General features: G+C 50.6%; 8 protein-coding genes across 8 annotated transcripts; 3 read left to right on the plus strand and 5 right to left on the minus strand.

Moving 5' to 3' along the window:
* Positions 1-349: 349 nt before the first annotated feature.
* Positions 350-1,429, minus strand: BJY04DRAFT_202916 (uncharacterized protein). The gene has a single exon (XM_073713280.1). It carries the CDS (start codon positions 887-889, stop codon positions 662-664), a length of 228 nt encoding a protein of 75 aa, XP_073564735.1. The 5' UTR covers positions 890-1,429; the 3' UTR covers positions 350-661.
* Positions 981-1,479, minus strand: BJY04DRAFT_172501 (uncharacterized protein). Its single transcript, XM_073709265.1, has one exon. It carries the CDS (start codon positions 1,354-1,356, stop codon positions 1,072-1,074), a length of 285 nt encoding a protein of 94 aa, XP_073564736.1. The 5' UTR covers positions 1,357-1,479; the 3' UTR covers positions 981-1,071.
* An 853-nt stretch (positions 1,480-2,332) lies between these two features.
* On the minus strand, positions 2,333-5,230 carry BJY04DRAFT_224526 (ankyrin repeat domain-containing protein; the record flags this gene model as incomplete). Its single annotated transcript, XM_073717997.1, has 5 exons — positions 2,333-2,351; positions 2,402-3,264; positions 3,360-4,197; positions 4,281-5,085; positions 5,137-5,230. The coding sequence occupies 5 exons, from the start codon at positions 5,228-5,230 to the stop codon at positions 2,333-2,335; spliced, it is 2,619 nt and encodes an 872-aa protein (XP_073564737.1).
* A 635-nt stretch (positions 5,231-5,865) lies between these two features.
* On the plus strand, positions 5,866-7,341 carry BJY04DRAFT_211680 (purine and uridine phosphorylase; the record flags this gene model as incomplete). Its single annotated transcript, XM_073714445.1, has 2 exons — positions 5,866-5,981; positions 6,243-7,341. 2 exons carry the CDS (start codon positions 5,866-5,868, stop codon positions 7,339-7,341), a joined length of 1,215 nt encoding a protein of 404 aa, XP_073564738.1.
* Positions 7,342-8,787: 1,446 nt separating this feature from the next.
* BJY04DRAFT_233168 (uncharacterized protein) lies at positions 8,788-10,546 on the plus strand. The gene has a single exon (XM_073719904.1). The coding sequence runs from the start codon at positions 8,796-8,798 to the stop codon at positions 10,347-10,349; it is 1,554 nt and encodes a 517-aa protein (XP_073564739.1). The 5' UTR covers positions 8,788-8,795; the 3' UTR covers positions 10,350-10,546.
* A 296-nt stretch (positions 10,547-10,842) lies between these two features.
* Positions 10,843-12,716, minus strand: BJY04DRAFT_202920 (putative mannan endo-1,4-beta-mannosidase F). Its single transcript, XM_073713281.1, has 4 exons — positions 12,298-12,716; positions 11,521-12,243; positions 11,331-11,459; positions 10,843-11,281 (listed from the first exon to the last, which is right to left on the minus strand). Exons 1-4 carry the CDS (start codon positions 12,458-12,460, stop codon positions 10,983-10,985), a joined length of 1,314 nt encoding a protein of 437 aa, XP_073564740.1. The 5' UTR covers positions 12,461-12,716; the 3' UTR covers positions 10,843-10,982.
* Positions 12,717-13,140: 424 nt separating this feature from the next.
* Positions 13,141-14,884, minus strand: BJY04DRAFT_211684 (putative MFS multidrug transporter; the record flags this gene model as incomplete). The annotated part of the gene is made up of 4 exons (XM_073714446.1): positions 13,141-14,062; positions 14,113-14,574; positions 14,622-14,771; positions 14,826-14,884. 4 exons carry the CDS (start codon positions 14,882-14,884, stop codon positions 13,141-13,143), a joined length of 1,593 nt encoding a protein of 530 aa, XP_073564741.1.
* Positions 14,885-15,122: 238 nt separating this feature from the next.
* Positions 15,123-16,111, plus strand: BJY04DRAFT_202923 (uncharacterized protein). Its single transcript, XM_073713282.1, has 2 exons — positions 15,123-15,199; positions 15,293-16,111. The coding sequence occupies exon 2, from the start codon at positions 15,353-15,355 to the stop codon at positions 15,857-15,859; it is 507 nt and encodes a 168-aa protein (XP_073564742.1). The 5' UTR covers positions 15,123-15,199; positions 15,293-15,352; the 3' UTR covers positions 15,860-16,111.
* Positions 16,112-17,129: the final 1,018 nt, after the last annotated feature.

The following is a 17,129-nucleotide window of genomic DNA, read 5'->3' on the forward strand; positions in this document are numbered from 1 at the left end:
GGGTTAGAATAAGGAAGGGATGGCAGTGGCGACAGAAAGTGCGCCAGAAGCCGTCTCCACTTGATAAAGGGGCATCTAGCTATTGCTGGTGGATGTATTTCTAAGGGAATGGAAAGGAAAAGAAAAAAAAGAATCTGAACTGATGACTAGGAAGATGGATGGATGTTGTTTGTACCCAACGGTTGGTGTTGGTGGGCTGACTGACGCTATACCTGATCGAGTGGGGCAGTGGAGCCGCAATTTTCTCTAATTTGACAGGCCCCCCACTCGATCCAAGGTACCGCTTGCCCTGTCGTTTCAGACCCAACTACAGAGGCTTCAACAGCAACTGAATACCTAAAGAATCTCTTCCTATGTAGCATAAGATGATCAAATACTGTACTATCTTTTATTCCTCGATTTCCTCCAATCTTTTACCAGAATAATGGCTTGTATTACGTGGAAAAGGGGCTGGCTGAACAACCCCGATCTCTTGCCAAGATATATATCGAGGACGTTACCTCGTTATTTGCCCGTCAGTGATAATCAAGAAAGTTTCCTCCGCAGTCCCTATTTTCCGGCTTAAAGCACCAAAGAATGACCAGATAATGTTTTTCCTTCGCCAGATTTTTCGCAGTCCGCCCCATAACATCCTTACGGTAGGCATCAGCCCCGGCATCAATCAAAAAGGCGCCATCTCCGTGTATCTCTCTGTAGCCGCCTGATGTAGCGGACTCTCCATAGCACTATAGCACTCATTACCAGGCGGGCCCTCGATTCCGATTTCATTAATATCAGCCCCCTTAAGAAGGAGGCATGTAGCCATCTCCAGATTCTCCTTAATATTAACCTTCACAATCGCGTTACTATCGTTAACTCGTACACCGTGCTCCAGTAGCAGATTTACCATCTCGAAATTATCCACAGAGGCAGCGCAAGCCAATCAGTGAAACCGTCTTCAACGCGGTTCCGGATTGGATCTGCGCCGTAGGAGAGGCAGAATTACACCCACTCGATCTTGTTATCATATGCCATTGTGCCAAGGAAATCTCCGTACCAGCTGACGTAGTAGTTCATATCGACTGGTTTGTACTAGACTGGCAAGGGATACACGGCGAACGAGCTGTGGATGACCGCAGACGATATTATCCCGCCACCTGTCACTGCGCCATTCTCGAGGCAGTAGGTTGCGATCTTGTCTGCGTGGCAATCTGTGGCAGCATGTAAGATGTCTCGAAGAGGCAGGCTGTAGTCTGGGCCTGTTTCACGCTTTTGCTGGAAGAGGACTTCGAGGGCTTTAAGGCTATTTTGGCGGGCTATGGCCCGAATCTCGTCGCTGTATCGTGAAATTGGGGTAATGTGCATGATATTGATCATGTATTGAGAGATTCAGGACAAAGTGAATACTCTGAGGCATCAGGTTCTAATATCCGTCACCGACAAAGGATGGGATGACACAAAAAGAAATGAGTCATATGTGAGGGGAAATAGTGGCGTGCCGCCTAGCGTTGGAAGAGAACTGTCTTTCGTGAAAACACGAAGATACAACTTGAGTATGGACCACTACTCTGTGTATGTCCCTTTCTTCAGCACAACGCTATGAAACCATTTTGGCCCACGGACAGAACCCCGCTGGCTCTTATATGGGAGACCAAAGCAGAACTCGGCGTGCCTCACTGCCATTCAACGCCTTAGTTTATGGATATGTACAGGCGCGGATGCTGTCCCTCATGCACCCATTGTGTATTTAATGAGCAAGGCTTTTTCTTGCCAGTCACACGAGATCATATAGTTTTTGCCTTGATCATGGAAGGTCAGACTTGATGCCGAGAGATTAGATCAGCGGTCAGAGGTCCAGGTCACAAGGGTTGGGTCCGTAAAACTCAGGCGCATCCCTCCATACCTTGTATGGCTTTGGGCTCCGTCGCTGGGATATCTCCTTGATAAATTTGCCAGCCAGTTCTTCACATTCTGTGGGATTCCATCTATCTGCCTTTCTTGGTCATTGCTAAGGTGCTGATAATGTTCAGGCGAGCAGGGAACTTTCAAGAAAGTCAATGGATCTCCCCTGGAAGTGAACTGAATATTATGGCCAAGTCTTCCATAACATCTGTCACAAAAATAAATCCCAGGGTGTCCCATCGAAACGTAGAAGGACGCTTGCACCAGGATGTTTTCCCCTAAACAAAACCTACACTTCATGCGAGAAGTTGACAAATCTACAGTGCGGTCAAAATCGAGCAGTCGCTGGCGAAAGGCAACACATGCGTTTTTACAATCGCCCAGGAACATTAGGCAACGTGCTAGCTCCTCATAGCCAGGCGAGAGTGATTTATCATCAGACTCAAGGAGCCTATTTGCTAAACGTCCCACTGATAATTGTAGAGCATGAGTCCGGAGCGTTTCTTCTGTTCGAACATACCGGGTTCTTTGTATGTAATGCTTCATGTCAAGATCTGGTATTGTTGATCCGTGTTGCGCAGCCCAGTCCAGTGGAATTTGGCCATACCCATCCAGCGCAAGTGGGTTTTGTGTGTGCTCAAGTACAAGAAGTGCACCGTTGGGGTCACCGATCAGACTCGAAACCGCATAGTGCAGGGGAATCCTTCCAGATAAATCCGGCTGTTCAAAAAGATCGTTGCTGCTTGGGAATAACATAATTATAGATTTACGACAACCGGCCGCAGCATGATGAAGCGGTGTTCTGCCCCGTCTGTCTGGGATCGACGCGTCAACACCGGCTTCAAAGAGCATTTGGACTAAACCTTCCCTCACATCATCCGGGTCTTCAAAGCTGACTGATGTCAGAAGAGCTGTACCATGTGTTCTGTGGCCGGTGTTGACATCTGCACCATATTTCAAGAGTGTTTGTACTGCTTCCTCATTGTTTGCAGATGCGGCAACCTGTAACACGTTACCTAATCCGTTGCCCAAAGCAGCGCTCCAGCTTGGATCCGAAATTTGCGCATTAGGATCGGCGCCGGCATCAAGAAGTGTCTTCACAATACCACTGGTACCACTTCCTTTGCAGGCTTCATAGAGGGCGCTCGCAAACGGGATTCGGAATTCATCAACCTTAGCACCGGCGTTGAGCAATATCCGGATAATATGATAATGGCCGTCTCTTGCAGCTGCTGGCAGTGCGTTAATGCCATTCTCAGTCAGGACACTTGCTCCGCATTGGCGTAACAGACGGACAATATTTTGCTGCCCTGCAGCCGAGGCTTTCTCAAGAGCTGTTCCTAGATAATCGACATCTGGAACGGCCTTTGCCTGACCTCGACTCTCACTTGGGTGTGGGTGAGGTTGTATAAGTAGTTTGACGAGGGCTATGTGACCTCGAGAGGCTGCCTCTGCAATGGGGGTCATGCCGGATATACTCGTTTCTGGATATCCGCCCCTTTGTCGAGAAGGAAGGCGGCCATCTCCTCGCGCCCCCAGCGGGCAGCGTAATGAAGACCGGTGCATCCATCATTGGTCTGGTCGTTGATTGATCCACATTCCCGGAACAGGGCGTGTACTATGTCCTTCATATCACAGGATATAGCAACATGCAGCAGCGTTTTACCTAATGCTTCTGCACCGTATTGTCCGTCCCAATCTGATAGGAGTGATGCCCATTTCAGTACTAATCGCTGAAGAGTGGGGATCTCGGATTGTGAGCCGGTTGATCGGTAGATACCAGCCTTTGTTGCATGTCCGAAAATGAATTGAATACAATACCCAAGAAAAGCTGACTCTTCATAATCGTCCCGGCAGTCGAGAGCAGCATAATATTCTTCCCATAAATTAGCATCCAAATAATTGAGACAAGACCGGTATAGGAATGCTTGACATTGCTGAATGTTCAGTTGATCAATACGGTTGTTCTGGTGTGCAGCAGTATACATTAACCCTTGGCGAAGAATGAAATCAGTGACGGATTGATGAATAACTTGAACAACTTCACTACATCTACCAAAGTGACTGGGCACGATGACTATTTCGAATAGACCACCAGACTGTGCCCTGACTCTCCGTTTTGTGAGTTCGTCCATTCTAGAGGAGTCTGCGCGCTCGGCGTGTGTCAGGGGCCAGATCTCGTCGCCTGCAGCCATGGCATGTCGCAACTCCCTGAGAGTCATTGGTTGTTCGGCAAGACAGACCCATTGAAACAGGGCGTGTGTTTCTCTGCGGTATTTGCGATCTATGACATTTGTAATGATGAACTCATAAATACTTTTAGCTCAGTCAGAACTTCGTGCAACCAGAGATGGACGCGCTCCATGGATTGTCCTTCATCCAGCTTCGTCATCACTAACGGGACAACTAAACGGACCCACTGGAAGACCCCTTTTGAGGCCTTTAGTAACTCATGTTGCAGAGCGCGCCATTCATCGTAAGGCCATAGCTCATCATACCGCAGACAATCGTTTGTATATACGGCAATATCCCGCCTATTGTGGTGCTCGACGCAGATTTCCCTACGCAGATCGTTGCCCATCACAGGATAATGTCGGCAAGATATACATATTTTTCCGGGCGCGTTTTCGTCGGTAAGCAAGGACTTGATTTGATGAAAGTACTGAACAAGCTCTGATGCAGATGCCATCCCAGCCTCGTCCAGAGCGTCAACGAACACAATGACTGGCTGTCGTTTGGCGGATGAGATAACCGATTTCTGAAACAGACCCTCAAGCTCACGCAGCTGCCAGCACCAATTATGCTTGTTTAGCCGCAAGGAGCTGCTTCCAAATATACTGCAGTTTTCCCCATACGGTCTCTCCAGAGCCGGGCGTACGCTTTCATCTCGGAGGTATAGCTGGCACATGAGGGATCGTAGCATCCCCAGGGGAGTGTGCTGTAGCTCAACACCTCTTGCACTGAAGAAGAACTCCAGGAAAGTACCGGGTATTGCGTTCGTCTCCTTCAATTTCTGGTAGAGTACAGCCATCAACGTTGATTTTCCTGCCCCTGGCTTTCCTTTGATCCAGAGGAGACCGCGCTCCGCATTGATCCAATCATTGTATTTTTCCAAGTCGAATATCCATTCACATGTGGTCGGATGTGCGGCTTGGATATCATTTCGCCGATCCAGCATTTCGGGGAACGAGAGGGATGCTAGGACTGATTTGGTAAGGATCGGGCTTGTTCGGTATGATGGTGTTCGAAGCTTACCTTGTTGATCGATGAGGGTCAGACCTAAAGAGCGCGCAGATGTTACCAAAAAGCAGCCCAACTTGCCAGTCTCAGGAGTAAGGGTCCTTACCATTCTCGTCGGTGGAAGAATTGATGCCTGGAGCGGCGTCACTATTGAAGACGACTGGGCCATGGAAGGTTTGACTGACGGCTTGATTCATCAAAGCACTGCTTTGATTATAGAAGAGGCGCCATTAGAACTCTCTGAAGTCTCTTCCATGATTAAGTGCCGTGGTCTGAAATTGAGAGTATGTGCTTCGTCACGAAATGAAAGTGAGTAGTGGCCGTACGGTCGCTCTTGCCGCTGTGGTCATGTCCTGGGGCCGCGCCGACAATTTCTAGAATTGCACCAGAAAGGACACGTCGTATTCTAGGTTCTTGTCGTCTGAGTCCGGAACTTGAAGGATAATCACTGTGCTTGCATGCAAAGTCAGTGAGGCGGGGGTCGAGATTCTGCCAGCTTCACTCGGCCAAGGCTTGATTACAGGCATGATCTCCCACAACAGACTCTCGTCAGCTCAAAAAAGCAAAGACGTGATCACGAAGAGCCTTCCTCGCCAATTAGAATGGAACAACAAGCCTCTTGAAGACTCTGCTTACTTGACAGCCCTCTAGCCTTGCGCGCATACCTTCTGGGAAACACTGCTGGCCAGTAACAATACGCTAAATCTGCAGACAATTCCCAGCAGTCCGAGCCCGACAGCCACGATGGTGATGTTTGCTTCCTGGGATAGCTCTGCGTCATCGATACTCTCTGATACATCACCAGGGTATCCCCCCACGCTGTGGGTGCAAGAGGGTGCGAGTAAGCAGCTACTCCCCCAGTACGTGCTGGAGGCACATTCCGGGAATTTCATTCGAAGGCGGGAAACTGCCATTGTTATACAACTCTCACGTAGCACAAACAATATATTCATGAGGCTGAGTGATCGTCAGCCAGACAATCAGTCAACAGATAAGAGTAAAGGCAATTCCGCTAGGCCAGGTAAAACTTGCCAGATCTCACTCCGATGCCCACTACAAACCTACGGACCCAAAAGGTTACCAATTAGCACCATGTCTCGTGGCAATGCCGTTTGAAACAGCGAATACGAGATTGGAATCCTCTGCGCACTATCCCTCGAGGCAGCAGCAGTACGAGGCGTGTTCAACGAGATCTACGAGGAAGGCTTCCGAAAGGCCTCGAACGATACTCTATCCTACACAACCGGGAAAATCGGGCGCCATCATGCTGTACTAGGGCATATGGCGGGTGTCGGGAAAGCTCAGGCGGCTGTATCCGCCCAGAATCTGCGGTCCAGTTTCTCAGCCCTCAAGCTGGTCTTGCTGGTGGGTATATGTGGGGGAGTTCCAGCCGTTGACCCGGAACGCGATCCGGACATTGCACTAGGGGATATCGTGATTGGGAAGAATGTTGTCCAGATTGATCTGGGGAAGCAATATCCGGGTCAATTCGTGCGAAAGACCAACGTGGAGGATAATCTTGGACGGCAATCACTGGAAGTGCGGACATTTGTGGAAAAACTTGAGTCCTGCAAGGCGAGGCTTGAGAAAGCAACAACCCAGAATCTAACGGCACTGCTTCAGAAGTCGGGTTTCGGCCAATCCAAGTACCCTGGAGTCCACGAGGACAAGCTTTTCGATCCCAACTATCTGCATAAGCATCATCATGCTCAATCCTGCGAATGCGCTCAACCCCAGGGATCGTGTGACCGAGCAAGGGATAGCACCTGTGAGCAGCTTGGATGCAGATCGAAGTACCTTATTCCGCGGGACCCCCCTGGCCCTTCGCTGCAGCAACCCGCAATATTCTTCGGTTCAATTGCGTCTTGCGACACTGTCATGAAATCCGGCCAACACCGCGACGATGTTGCCGCAAGGGAGGGGATTATAGCGTTTGAGATGGAAGGTGCTGGACTCTGGGACTCTCTGCCCTGCGTGATTGTCAAGGGTGTTTCGGATTATGCGGACAGCCATAAGAATCAAGCATGGCAGGCACACTCTGCAGCCGTAGCTGCTGCTTGTTCTGTTGCTATCATTGATGAGTGGGACTCAGCACAGCAACCGGCTGGCGCCCCATTGTTCAGGCAGCAGAACATCTGGAATAATGATGGGAACACCAAAATCACCAATCAGGTCGGGGAACAGCACTTTTCTGGCAGCAATCATACGTTCAATATGTAGTTACATGGAGCATAGTGTATGTAGTCTGTGATTTCTAGCTATCCACATCGTTCATACTGCTGCTCTTGAGAACGGATCGCCCATTTCTATGACCCAACAAGCTAAGAGAGCCCATATGAAGGCTACCCGGGCGGCGCATAGCAGGTCTAAAATGCAATTCACGGACTGATGAGTCCTGGATAGTGCCATTTAACCATAGACTTTTCGAGATAAGGCCTCCGCGTCCAGGCCCATTTGCCCGGTGTCATTCGCACGCTCATCCATAGAAGCCTGCAGCCGCTGCCAATCATGACGCCCCTCTTATATAGAATCGACGGCAACACGAAATCAAGAGAACCATGTACCCTGGAGGGTATTTAGATAGATACAAGTAGGTAGCTAGACTGAACTAAGTGCACCTCCATCTCATCTCTCTGCAGGGTCATGCATCATCAATTCATCACTCTCCTCACCAGCTCCCATCACATGCTTTCTTAAAAACACCGGTAACACAGAAGGGAAATTCCCAGATGCCTTTCACAAAGGCAAGCGAAGAAGGAGAAACTGCCCCAGGGCAAAAACACCGTGATTTATCACCAGACAACATTCAAATACCCCTATAATATACCATTAGATTGATCTAGGAACCCACCCATACGCCACGGCCAGGAGAGGGCGAGGCCAGTAAATGTGATAGCTTGCAGCTTGAGGCCGAGCAGGTTGAGTGCGGGGCTGGCATAAACCCATTGATCCATTGCTGGTATGGGTCTTGTTGGCTGGATAAATGGAACAGAGCCTGGTGAGCGTGTATATACACCGCGAGGATACCAAGAATGCTCGCCAGCATGTGCCCTAGCCAGGCTGGTAACAGCGCAATCAAGACCGGGTAATCACCATATTCCCTTTTACTGGTTCCATCGACGAAAAAGAAGAGTTGGGGTAGCAGGGTTAGGGTGAAGAAGATGACGTCAGGGCAAATTCGGCGCTGGTTTCTACCTGGATAGTAGACAAGAGTGGAGACGAAGCTATTACAATGTTATTGGTAGTTAGCAAGGGGAGCAAAAGTCTTGAATTTGGGGTGTCATTACAAGGCTAGAGAGAAGAGATACGAATGAAGAGCTGTAGTAGATTGAGCCAGTCACCGGTACTGATGGGACGATGTAGAAAGGGCCCACCACCGTCAGGCCAGCCGATTATCGCAGAGTCTCGGGGTATTAGGTCCACCGGGGCTGCAGGGTCCATATATATATATTGCGGCCACATGGGACAGGTGAGAGAAACTCGATGAGAATCATCAGGCACAGTCCATAACTACAGTTTGATCATTTTGAGACGGTTGACGCGCATTCTGTGTGTACCTAAGCTCCACGTGATTTGAATCGGAAGGAGTGGGGACTGGAGGGGAACTGAACTTTCTCCATGAGATCTGTCCTTTTTCTTCTTCTTCCTCTTCATCCCTTGAACAATATCCAACAATGTACCAGCTTACTCATGATGATATCGACAATGTTTATGACGATGATACACCCGTCATCCGAGCCGCTGCCAATCCTAACATAGCTGTCCTCGAAGCCCAGCTAGCCTTCTATGAAAGGCTCGAGAAGGTAAGACAAGGTCAGCCCGTGGACACCCTGCGGTACAGAAGTGTCATACGCGCACTTAACCCCAATACAACCATCGACTGCTACGGGACGATCAATTCTCCCATCAATGCTGCTGTAGGTGCAAATCTCCCAGACCATCTCCGTCTTCTGCTAGCCAAGGGGGCAGATCCGAACGGCATCAACCGGAGTACCTTGATTGGTCACTCAGTTTTCTGGGTCAGGGGCCGCCATTTTCAATCCTGTTGTATATTCAGCGATCGTCCCCGTGCCTTACTATACGCGCGAAACCGAACGGGAGTTGCCCACCCTGTCTGTCCGTTGACTGAGGCAGAGTTGGCCGACCGTCGGCGCGGTTTTGCCCAGTTCTGGACCGACCCCGACGCGCCCGGTGGAGGTCTGCGCTCAAGCCGGCGTCCGCAACGAGCTTTGACTTCTCTTGAGCTTGCTGCAATGGACGGAAATATCGAGATGCTTGACATTCTGCGCGCCGGAGGAGCAGACGAGTCTGCTTGGTTGCAGCCAGAACCGAATACAGTTACAGACGATGTGAGTAAAGCAGATCATGAGAAGAGTTTATTCGATATCGACAACGGTGACAATGTCCCGACTTCTGCCCTATCCACAACCTCACCAGTGCATGAAGCCATCGCCGCCGGTCGGGTGCAGATGTTGTGGCACCTCCTATCAACCTGCGGTCACTCGCCCAACTACCGTCCCCGCGCCGCTCCGACTATCGCACTTACGCCCCTGTCGTATGCGGTCGCTTGTTGTGATCTCAAGGACCCCGGCGTTCAAAGGTGCCTAGTTGATCTACTCTCCCATCCCCAACTTGATGCCAATCTCCGCACCCCCGTGTACAACATCCATCCTTTGCACTTTGCCACCGCGCATCACAACCCCGAATTTCTCTCCTGGCTCGCCGCGTCCATCCCAGGTGAGTTTGCTGCGGCAGGACAAACAGCCTTGGGCCATACACTCCTCCACGTGGCCTCGCTTCCGCTCCATGCGGGGCATATAGACATAAGCCTTGAGAATACGGCTACAAGCATCCACTGTCTACGGACTTTAGCCTCTCGATGGGCGCCTTACTGTCTACCCAATCAACTCTTAAAGTCTTACAAGACTCCAGCGGAGGTGGCCCTGCACCCGTGCAATGCGGACTGGATGACAGAGTCGCAGCAGCAGGCGCAACAGGCAACCATAGAGTTAATAATCGAGCAAGGTGGGTGCGATGTCCGCGCCCAGGACGTTGATGGTAATACAGCCCTGCACTACCTCGCTGGTACTAGGAATATCGATCCGGCAACGGTAAGAATCGTCTTAGGAATGGATGGTGGGGAGGAGGCATGGCACTCGGCGAGGAACCATTGGGGATTGACGCCTAAGGATCTATGGCCATCCCTATTTCATCCTTTCTTTTTTTAGCGCCTGTTCCCGTTCAGAACCGGGATGATGCAGGTGCTAGTCTGTCTTTCGAAACAACGGCAAGTAGATGATACGCCGATCCTGTATGGTTTGTATATGGTAGGTGTCTCCCCTACAATGCATTGCGCTTAACTCTACGAACATGGCAAGTGAGGCTCTATGTCACAGGCATGATAAGCAAGAAACCTGAGATGCAGGATAGAGTAATCAGATTCCGCTAGTATTAGTAGTTGGTGTCCGAGTACGCGAAGTAGTAGAACCGGATTTCTGGGTGGAACACCTCTATTCAGAGCTTTATCAAATGGCCATTGTGGAGTGGCGCAGCTTCTACGACGATCTACTTTAAAGTAGCCCATTTATTACTGCTGCTCTCATTCGTTCCTCCTAGTTTTAGGTTCAAGAAGTGAGGAGTTGTCAGGCATGAAAGTAGGAGGTTCTTCCAGTTGTGAAGGTGTTACGAAGGGTAAGAGATGCGAATGAGGAATCTCGAGCATCACGTTAAAGAATTCCATTCCAGGCTTACATGGAGCGAATATTGATTCATGTATGATTCGCTTCTGGGCCAGAGTTGAGTGAACAGTCCCCATCCTCTGGCACACGTTCAGTGCAACGAAAAACAGAGCTGACGCTGCCTTACCGCGCCGCGATCCTATCCTGATGATCCACAACAAGACATTGATAATCCGCTGAGCCGTAGTAAATAGTATTTCCATCATCGTGTGTCAGCCCCGTGCTGAGGTTATCACCCCACTGCCAGAACAAATCGCCAGCAATTCCGGTGCTGCTAACAGCGGTTGTCTGCCACGGGACCTCAATCCCGCAGTGGTCACTTGGAGCACCGTATTCTTCAAACAGACATGGCTTTCCTGCAGCTGCGCACGCTGCACCGTGAGCGCGCACCCACAGGTTGCCCCAGTCGTAGGATGTGCCCCCTGTAGATGGTGTTAGTGGGTGTGTGAAAGATTGGGAGGAATGACGTACAGCTGCCGGGGTAGAGATGAATGGTGCCGAAGTCAATGGTGTCGATCCCGAGGTTTGCTGCGAAGTCTAGTCCTTCAGCGTAACTGAAGGGGTAGCTACCGTCGGAGCCCTCATCGAGGCCGAATCCCTCTAATCAATCAAATTAGCCTCGGTCGCAAGCCAGGGATACATCCAGGGACAGGATACTCACCATCACCAATCGCAACCATATGCAACGGGTCCAGCGACTTGATATATGCACTGGTCTCCGAAATCCAATCGAACAGAATCGACGTGTCGCAGCCATTGCAGCGAGGCTCGTTGGCAAGTTCCCAGGCAAAGACCGCCGAGGAACCAATGTAGCGGTCGACGACTGCCGCGATATATGCTCGGTAGGCTGCTTGGATATCAGGGTTATGGTACCAGTCCGTCTTGGTGGTTCCGCCGTATGCTCGCAAGTATGCGCTCATTCCGCCGTAATCATCCCAGTTGTTGACAAGAGGGATGATCAACTTGATACCGTGCCTCTCGGCCGCAGCGACGACTGCGTCCAACCGGGGAAGACCGTATTGACCGTCGGTGTTGATTGTTGAGACACCAGGCGGGTCATGGCGCTGGAACCAAACTTGTTCGTTCCACTCGAGGGTGTTGATGTCGCTGAAGCCCCAAACTCGAAGGATCTTGTGCCCTGAGGAGGCAATGTGGCCCATTACAAGGTCGACGTCGGCGTCATTGGTTAGCATGCTGATCCAGTAGGAGTTGGAGCCAGCGAAGTAATCTGTGACGCCATCGATGGTGAAGTTCAGCCCATCGGCGGATGGGAAATCGGTTGAGGTGGGGACTGAGGTTGTCGTAGTCCTGGTACTTGTCGTGGTGGTGGTTGTTCTTGTAGTAGTTGTAGTAGTTGTCAATGTGGTTGAAGTGGTTGCGGTGCCTGGCACGTCTGATCAGCCTCTACACTCCACTGCAGCGTCGGAATAACACGTACCTGGGATACACTGGCTGTACCACTCATTCTGGCGTACGCAGGTATATCCAGCAACGCATGTCGTGGGACCAGACCAGTTGTTACCGCCGCACTGGCCATATGGACCACTCTGTGCTGCAACAGCTCCCACGAGGGAGAGAAGTGAAAGAGCTTGTCGTTTCATGTTTGCTTACAGCGACTCTACTGTGCTGTTGGTAAGAGGAGACGCCCAAGCATGTCATCATATATAGCATCATGACCGTCCGTTCCCTTCTTGGAGGTCCGCGTCAGATTGACTTGCCAACACGGAGCAGCAGCCTGGTGGATGTATGTAATCTCTGAATAAATTATAGCCTAGACTAGTGTAAGTAAGTTTCTTCAGGTGCTGCAGGTATTATCTCTCCACAAAAGACGAGGTATAGTCTATCCACGCCATGTACCCTAGAACAAGCGCCAATCAGGTATCTTGGTTGTCATATATCTGTCCACAGTGGACATCATCCCACTTTTTTCAGACACTATGGGGTGTTGTTTGGCATGCAGACGACTTGCAGCCAAGATCAGGAGACGGACTCGCCAAGGGCTCTCCATCCCCAGATCCGTGCTGTTTGCGGAATGGCGTCAAGCCACCTCCTCAACATTAATCAATCTCGACATGTCCCCGTATCTATTTCTCCGGAGGTAGTTATAGACGATGTCTCTGCTGATATGAAGTTCTGCTCGGCAAATCGAGCCGCTTCTGCCGTGCATGCTGCTCCACCTTCACCTCCTACTCCTCAACTCGCTAGATCAGATTCTTTGGCGATACACGGCTGAAATGAATTGACAGGTATACTATAATATTTAGCTCGTGATATACAAATGTCAAACATCCTCGCCCCGCTCGTCCTTCTCCTCTTCCTTCTTCTCGTCATCATCATCCCAAGTCGACTCACTCATGAACTTACTCCTCCTGCGAATCTCCGGGCCCTTCCACACCAGCACCACAGGAACAACTGACAAAGCCAGACCAATAAACCCAAGCAATGTCCCCGCCCATCCAAACCCAAGGTTACTGAACAGCTGCGGCGATGCAAGCGGTAAGAATGCACCGAACGAGTTACGTCCTAGGGACGCAGCAGACAGTGCGGATGCAGCATACCGCTCATATGCGTCGGTTAGGTAGTTCACAACAGCCATGTAGATACTGTAGATTCCGATGCCGGCGGCGGTGATACCCATCGTCGGTACAATCCAGTGTACGTCCGGCATGCTCGCCCACCCGTACCAGAACAGCCCGGCTGCAAAGAGAAGACTGCCCGGGATGGAGCTGTAGAGGCGGGCTTCTGGGATTGGCTTTCCGGGTCTTTCCTTGTTGCGCGATGCCGACCGGAGGTAGATACGGTCTTGGATGGGGTTGAAGGCTGTTCCGATGATTGCGCCGACGGAGATGGCGAGTTGGATGAGCCCGGTGGCCAGGGTTGACCAGCCGTAGTTTTCGCCGTAGGTTTGGACGACGCTGGAGAAGAAGAGATAGAGGATTCCCCAAGCAAAGCTGATCCATAAGGTGAAGAAGATGACGACTGGCTCGGTGATGAGCATTTTTGTGGGACGTTTGAAGGAGATCTTGAGCAGCTTTAGTGTGCTGGAGTTGCTGATTTCGGATTTCGCGTAGACGGGACGCCCGGTCTGTTTGCGGATCTTCTGCGCACGGCGCTTTAGGATGACGTCTGGTCGTGTTTCGCGCAGGATTAGCCAGAATATGGGGAGGAGTGCGGCGTTGTAGATGATCTGGATGTAGAAGATCCTATCTCTCATTAGCTAGCGCCCTCCTACGAGGTCACTAGGGGTACTAACCAACGCCAAGGGTCATTCTTATGGATCTGTACGATCGCTGAGCCGATAAAGGGGCCAAGGGCAATACCGACAACACTGGTGAAGCCGAAGAGCGACATGGGCAGACTGCGAGCTTTGTCTCCGCGCCAGACATCACTGATACTCCCTCCAACGATGTTGATCGAAACAGAAGAAGCACCACCACCGAAGAACCGGGTCACCACCAAAGTCGCAAAGTTATTCGCAAACGCGGAGCCGAAGAGGGTCGCGATCAGGATGATATAGGCGACGAAGTAGCCGGGCATACGACCGGAGGACTCGGTGAGGGGGACGAAGATCAATGGCCAGAAGGCAGCTCCCATGTTCCATGAGCATGTCGCCCAGTATAGGTTGGGGAATGGACTGTTCTGCACGTGGAACTGTTCCTCCATCCAGTCGTTGCCGGAGCCATAGGTACCTGCAGGGAGACCGGTCAGGATGGAACTATTGGAGTCAGTATCCGCCCGTCAGAGACATGCAAGCTAGCATACATGAAACAGATTGTCACGGTCAGCACCCATTTGTACTTGGTGCTCCAGTTGAAAGGGTTGTCGGGATCGTTCGGGCCATCCCAGGTATGAATCTGCACATCGCTGGTCGAAAGCTCGTGAGAGATGTCTTGGTTTGCAAAGTGTCTCAGTCTGAATACATGTGAGTTAGCTTCAAGAGGTATCGAATCGCCTGGTTATATATACTTGTTCAGTAGTCCCTGTCGTTTGCTGGAATTGCCAGCGGGTACCTGGTGGTCAGCCATTTCAATGAAGAACAACAGTCTATCGCAGACTTCCTGACACTCAGGAGGACCAGAGAGAATTTAAAGGAAAGGAAACAGGATACTGGGTAGGACGAACAAAGCAAAAAATGCTCGGGATGGGCGGATCGGGATGCCGAAGGAGCAATAAGGGCTCGGTACGTCATGCCTTGATGTCATCACTCACCGAGACCCTCCCTCCCCACCTCTTCTTTTTTTTTTCTTCTACGCGCATTCTTGGAACAAACTAGTGGGCCTCATACTGGCGATCTATTCTCTAAATTTTCTTCCTTGTTACGAGCGTAAGCAGGTTGCCAGGTACGTGACTCGTGCCATCCGAAGGGCCCGCACAGCCTATCCGGCCAGATCCGAGTACAGACTCATTCGTATTTACTCATTACCAAGCTTCAGATCAAGGCTCGCAAGGCTCTGGGAAATCTCATTGGCCGTCTCAGCCTTCACCCACCCGAAATGCACCAGAGCGTCCATCAGCGCGACAACCCAACTCCCTGTAGTCACCTGACAAGCCTTTTCCACCACAACAAGCAGCTTACCTTCCTCCGCTGCAGTGAGTTCGCATACATCGCGTCTTGTCCTCTAAGGTCGAACATAGAAAACGCTGTCAACGGGTTTGTTCTCAAAGAACTTCTTGAACCCGTCTGTCGTTCGGGTGACGGTGATGAATGTCATATCATGCTCTTCACCGGTTATGGACGGATGGGGTCCGTACATTATCACCCAGCTCCCGCTATCACCTGGATCCTCTGCGTCGTAATGGGGAGTTTGGATGGAGAGATTCATCTCGGACTTTGGCAGCAGAGCCCTCATGAAATACTTCGGGGACCGCAGCTGGTGGGCCGTTGGCGTCCAAGTGCTACCTATGCTGGGCATGACTGCTGTCACCGTGCCCTTTGCCTTCCAAATTGGTGTGTCTGTAGGGTGGAGTATGAACCTCAGATCAATTTTAAGGTATTTTAATGAGCTACTCCCGCGACGTGCTGGCGGGCCAGACGCTCAACAATTCGGAATGTCGAAGCCTCTCTCCGTGCGGCATGAAACTACCTACGGGATTTATATTTTTCTCTTGCCATTCACAGAGTTGCTTTGTTCGGTGGAAGGCTCTTCGTGTGAAGAGAAACTTGATTGTTCATGTTACAACCAGCACTCCTTCTTTGAGACATTCTATCGGGCCAAAAGGCCAGACACCTTGAAGATGCAGCCATGGGTTTCAATCTGTCGTATTACTGCTGGAGCCATTCACTCATTGTGTTAACTTTTTACTGTTGATAGCATTTACCCTGACGGTCTTTGAACGGGAGCATCGGCTGCAACTTCCAATATTTATTCATCTCTGGCAGACTATACCCCGCGGGCGCCATGTAGCCTGTATGTCAAGGCTGATCATATTCGCACGAATGGGTTCGACGTTCTCATTTGCATGGTGACCGGAAACGCCTATTGGGCAGCCTTTCAGCATTATCCTCCAAGGAACTAGCCTCTCGCAGGATTCGAACTAAGCTGCAATAGCCACTACGCCCTGTAGGCTGGTTGGTTTTCACAGGTCGGATCTTCGAATCCCTCCCTTTCTCAACATGTCATGACTCGGTTGACAGCACTACTGGTTGGGGTGTTCGTTATGCTCGCTGACTATCTCAGTGGTGGCAAAGTGTTGGTGCGATTCACCCTTCATATCAAAAAGGGGTAAGGTGCACTTCAGCATTATGAATTCAAAAAAACGCATTCACTGTCATGGTACGTGGTCATGGTAATGTCACTTTACCAGCCCCGTTCCTAGTTGCATATGGAACTGCTGTGAGGAGCCGGTCATTGACTTCTAGAGCCTGACAGACCTTGTTTTAATTGTGATGAGGAATCCAGATTACGATGACAATCCGTTTTGATCTCGGATACGACGTCAGAAGTGGAGTTCTTTCTTATGCTGTAAGAAACGTCAATGTGAGAGGCTTGAGACGCTCATCCTGCCTAGATGGCGCAAATCTGGGTCCCAAGCACGAGACCAGCACTGCGGTGTGACAGAGACGGTCGTACGGTATATGGAGTTGAATATCTTCCATCTACTGTTAGAGTACGGTTCCATTTCTAGTCTCGATCTTGCCCGATAGAGCCTTGGGCGTTTTCATCAAAAGTCAGCGTTAGCTTAGCGTGTAAGTGACCTAGTTGGTGAGAGCGTATTTGAGAAGGCAAGACAAGTCTGAAGCTTGCGCGTATCGGCTTCTCCATCCCATGG

This window comes from Aspergillus karnatakaensis (genome assembly GCF_047715665.1).
Source record: "Aspergillus karnatakaensis strain CBS 102800 unplaced genomic scaffold BJY04scaffold_93, whole genome shotgun sequence".
Taxonomy (NCBI): domain Eukaryota; kingdom Fungi; phylum Ascomycota; class Eurotiomycetes; order Eurotiales; family Aspergillaceae; genus Aspergillus; species Aspergillus karnatakaensis.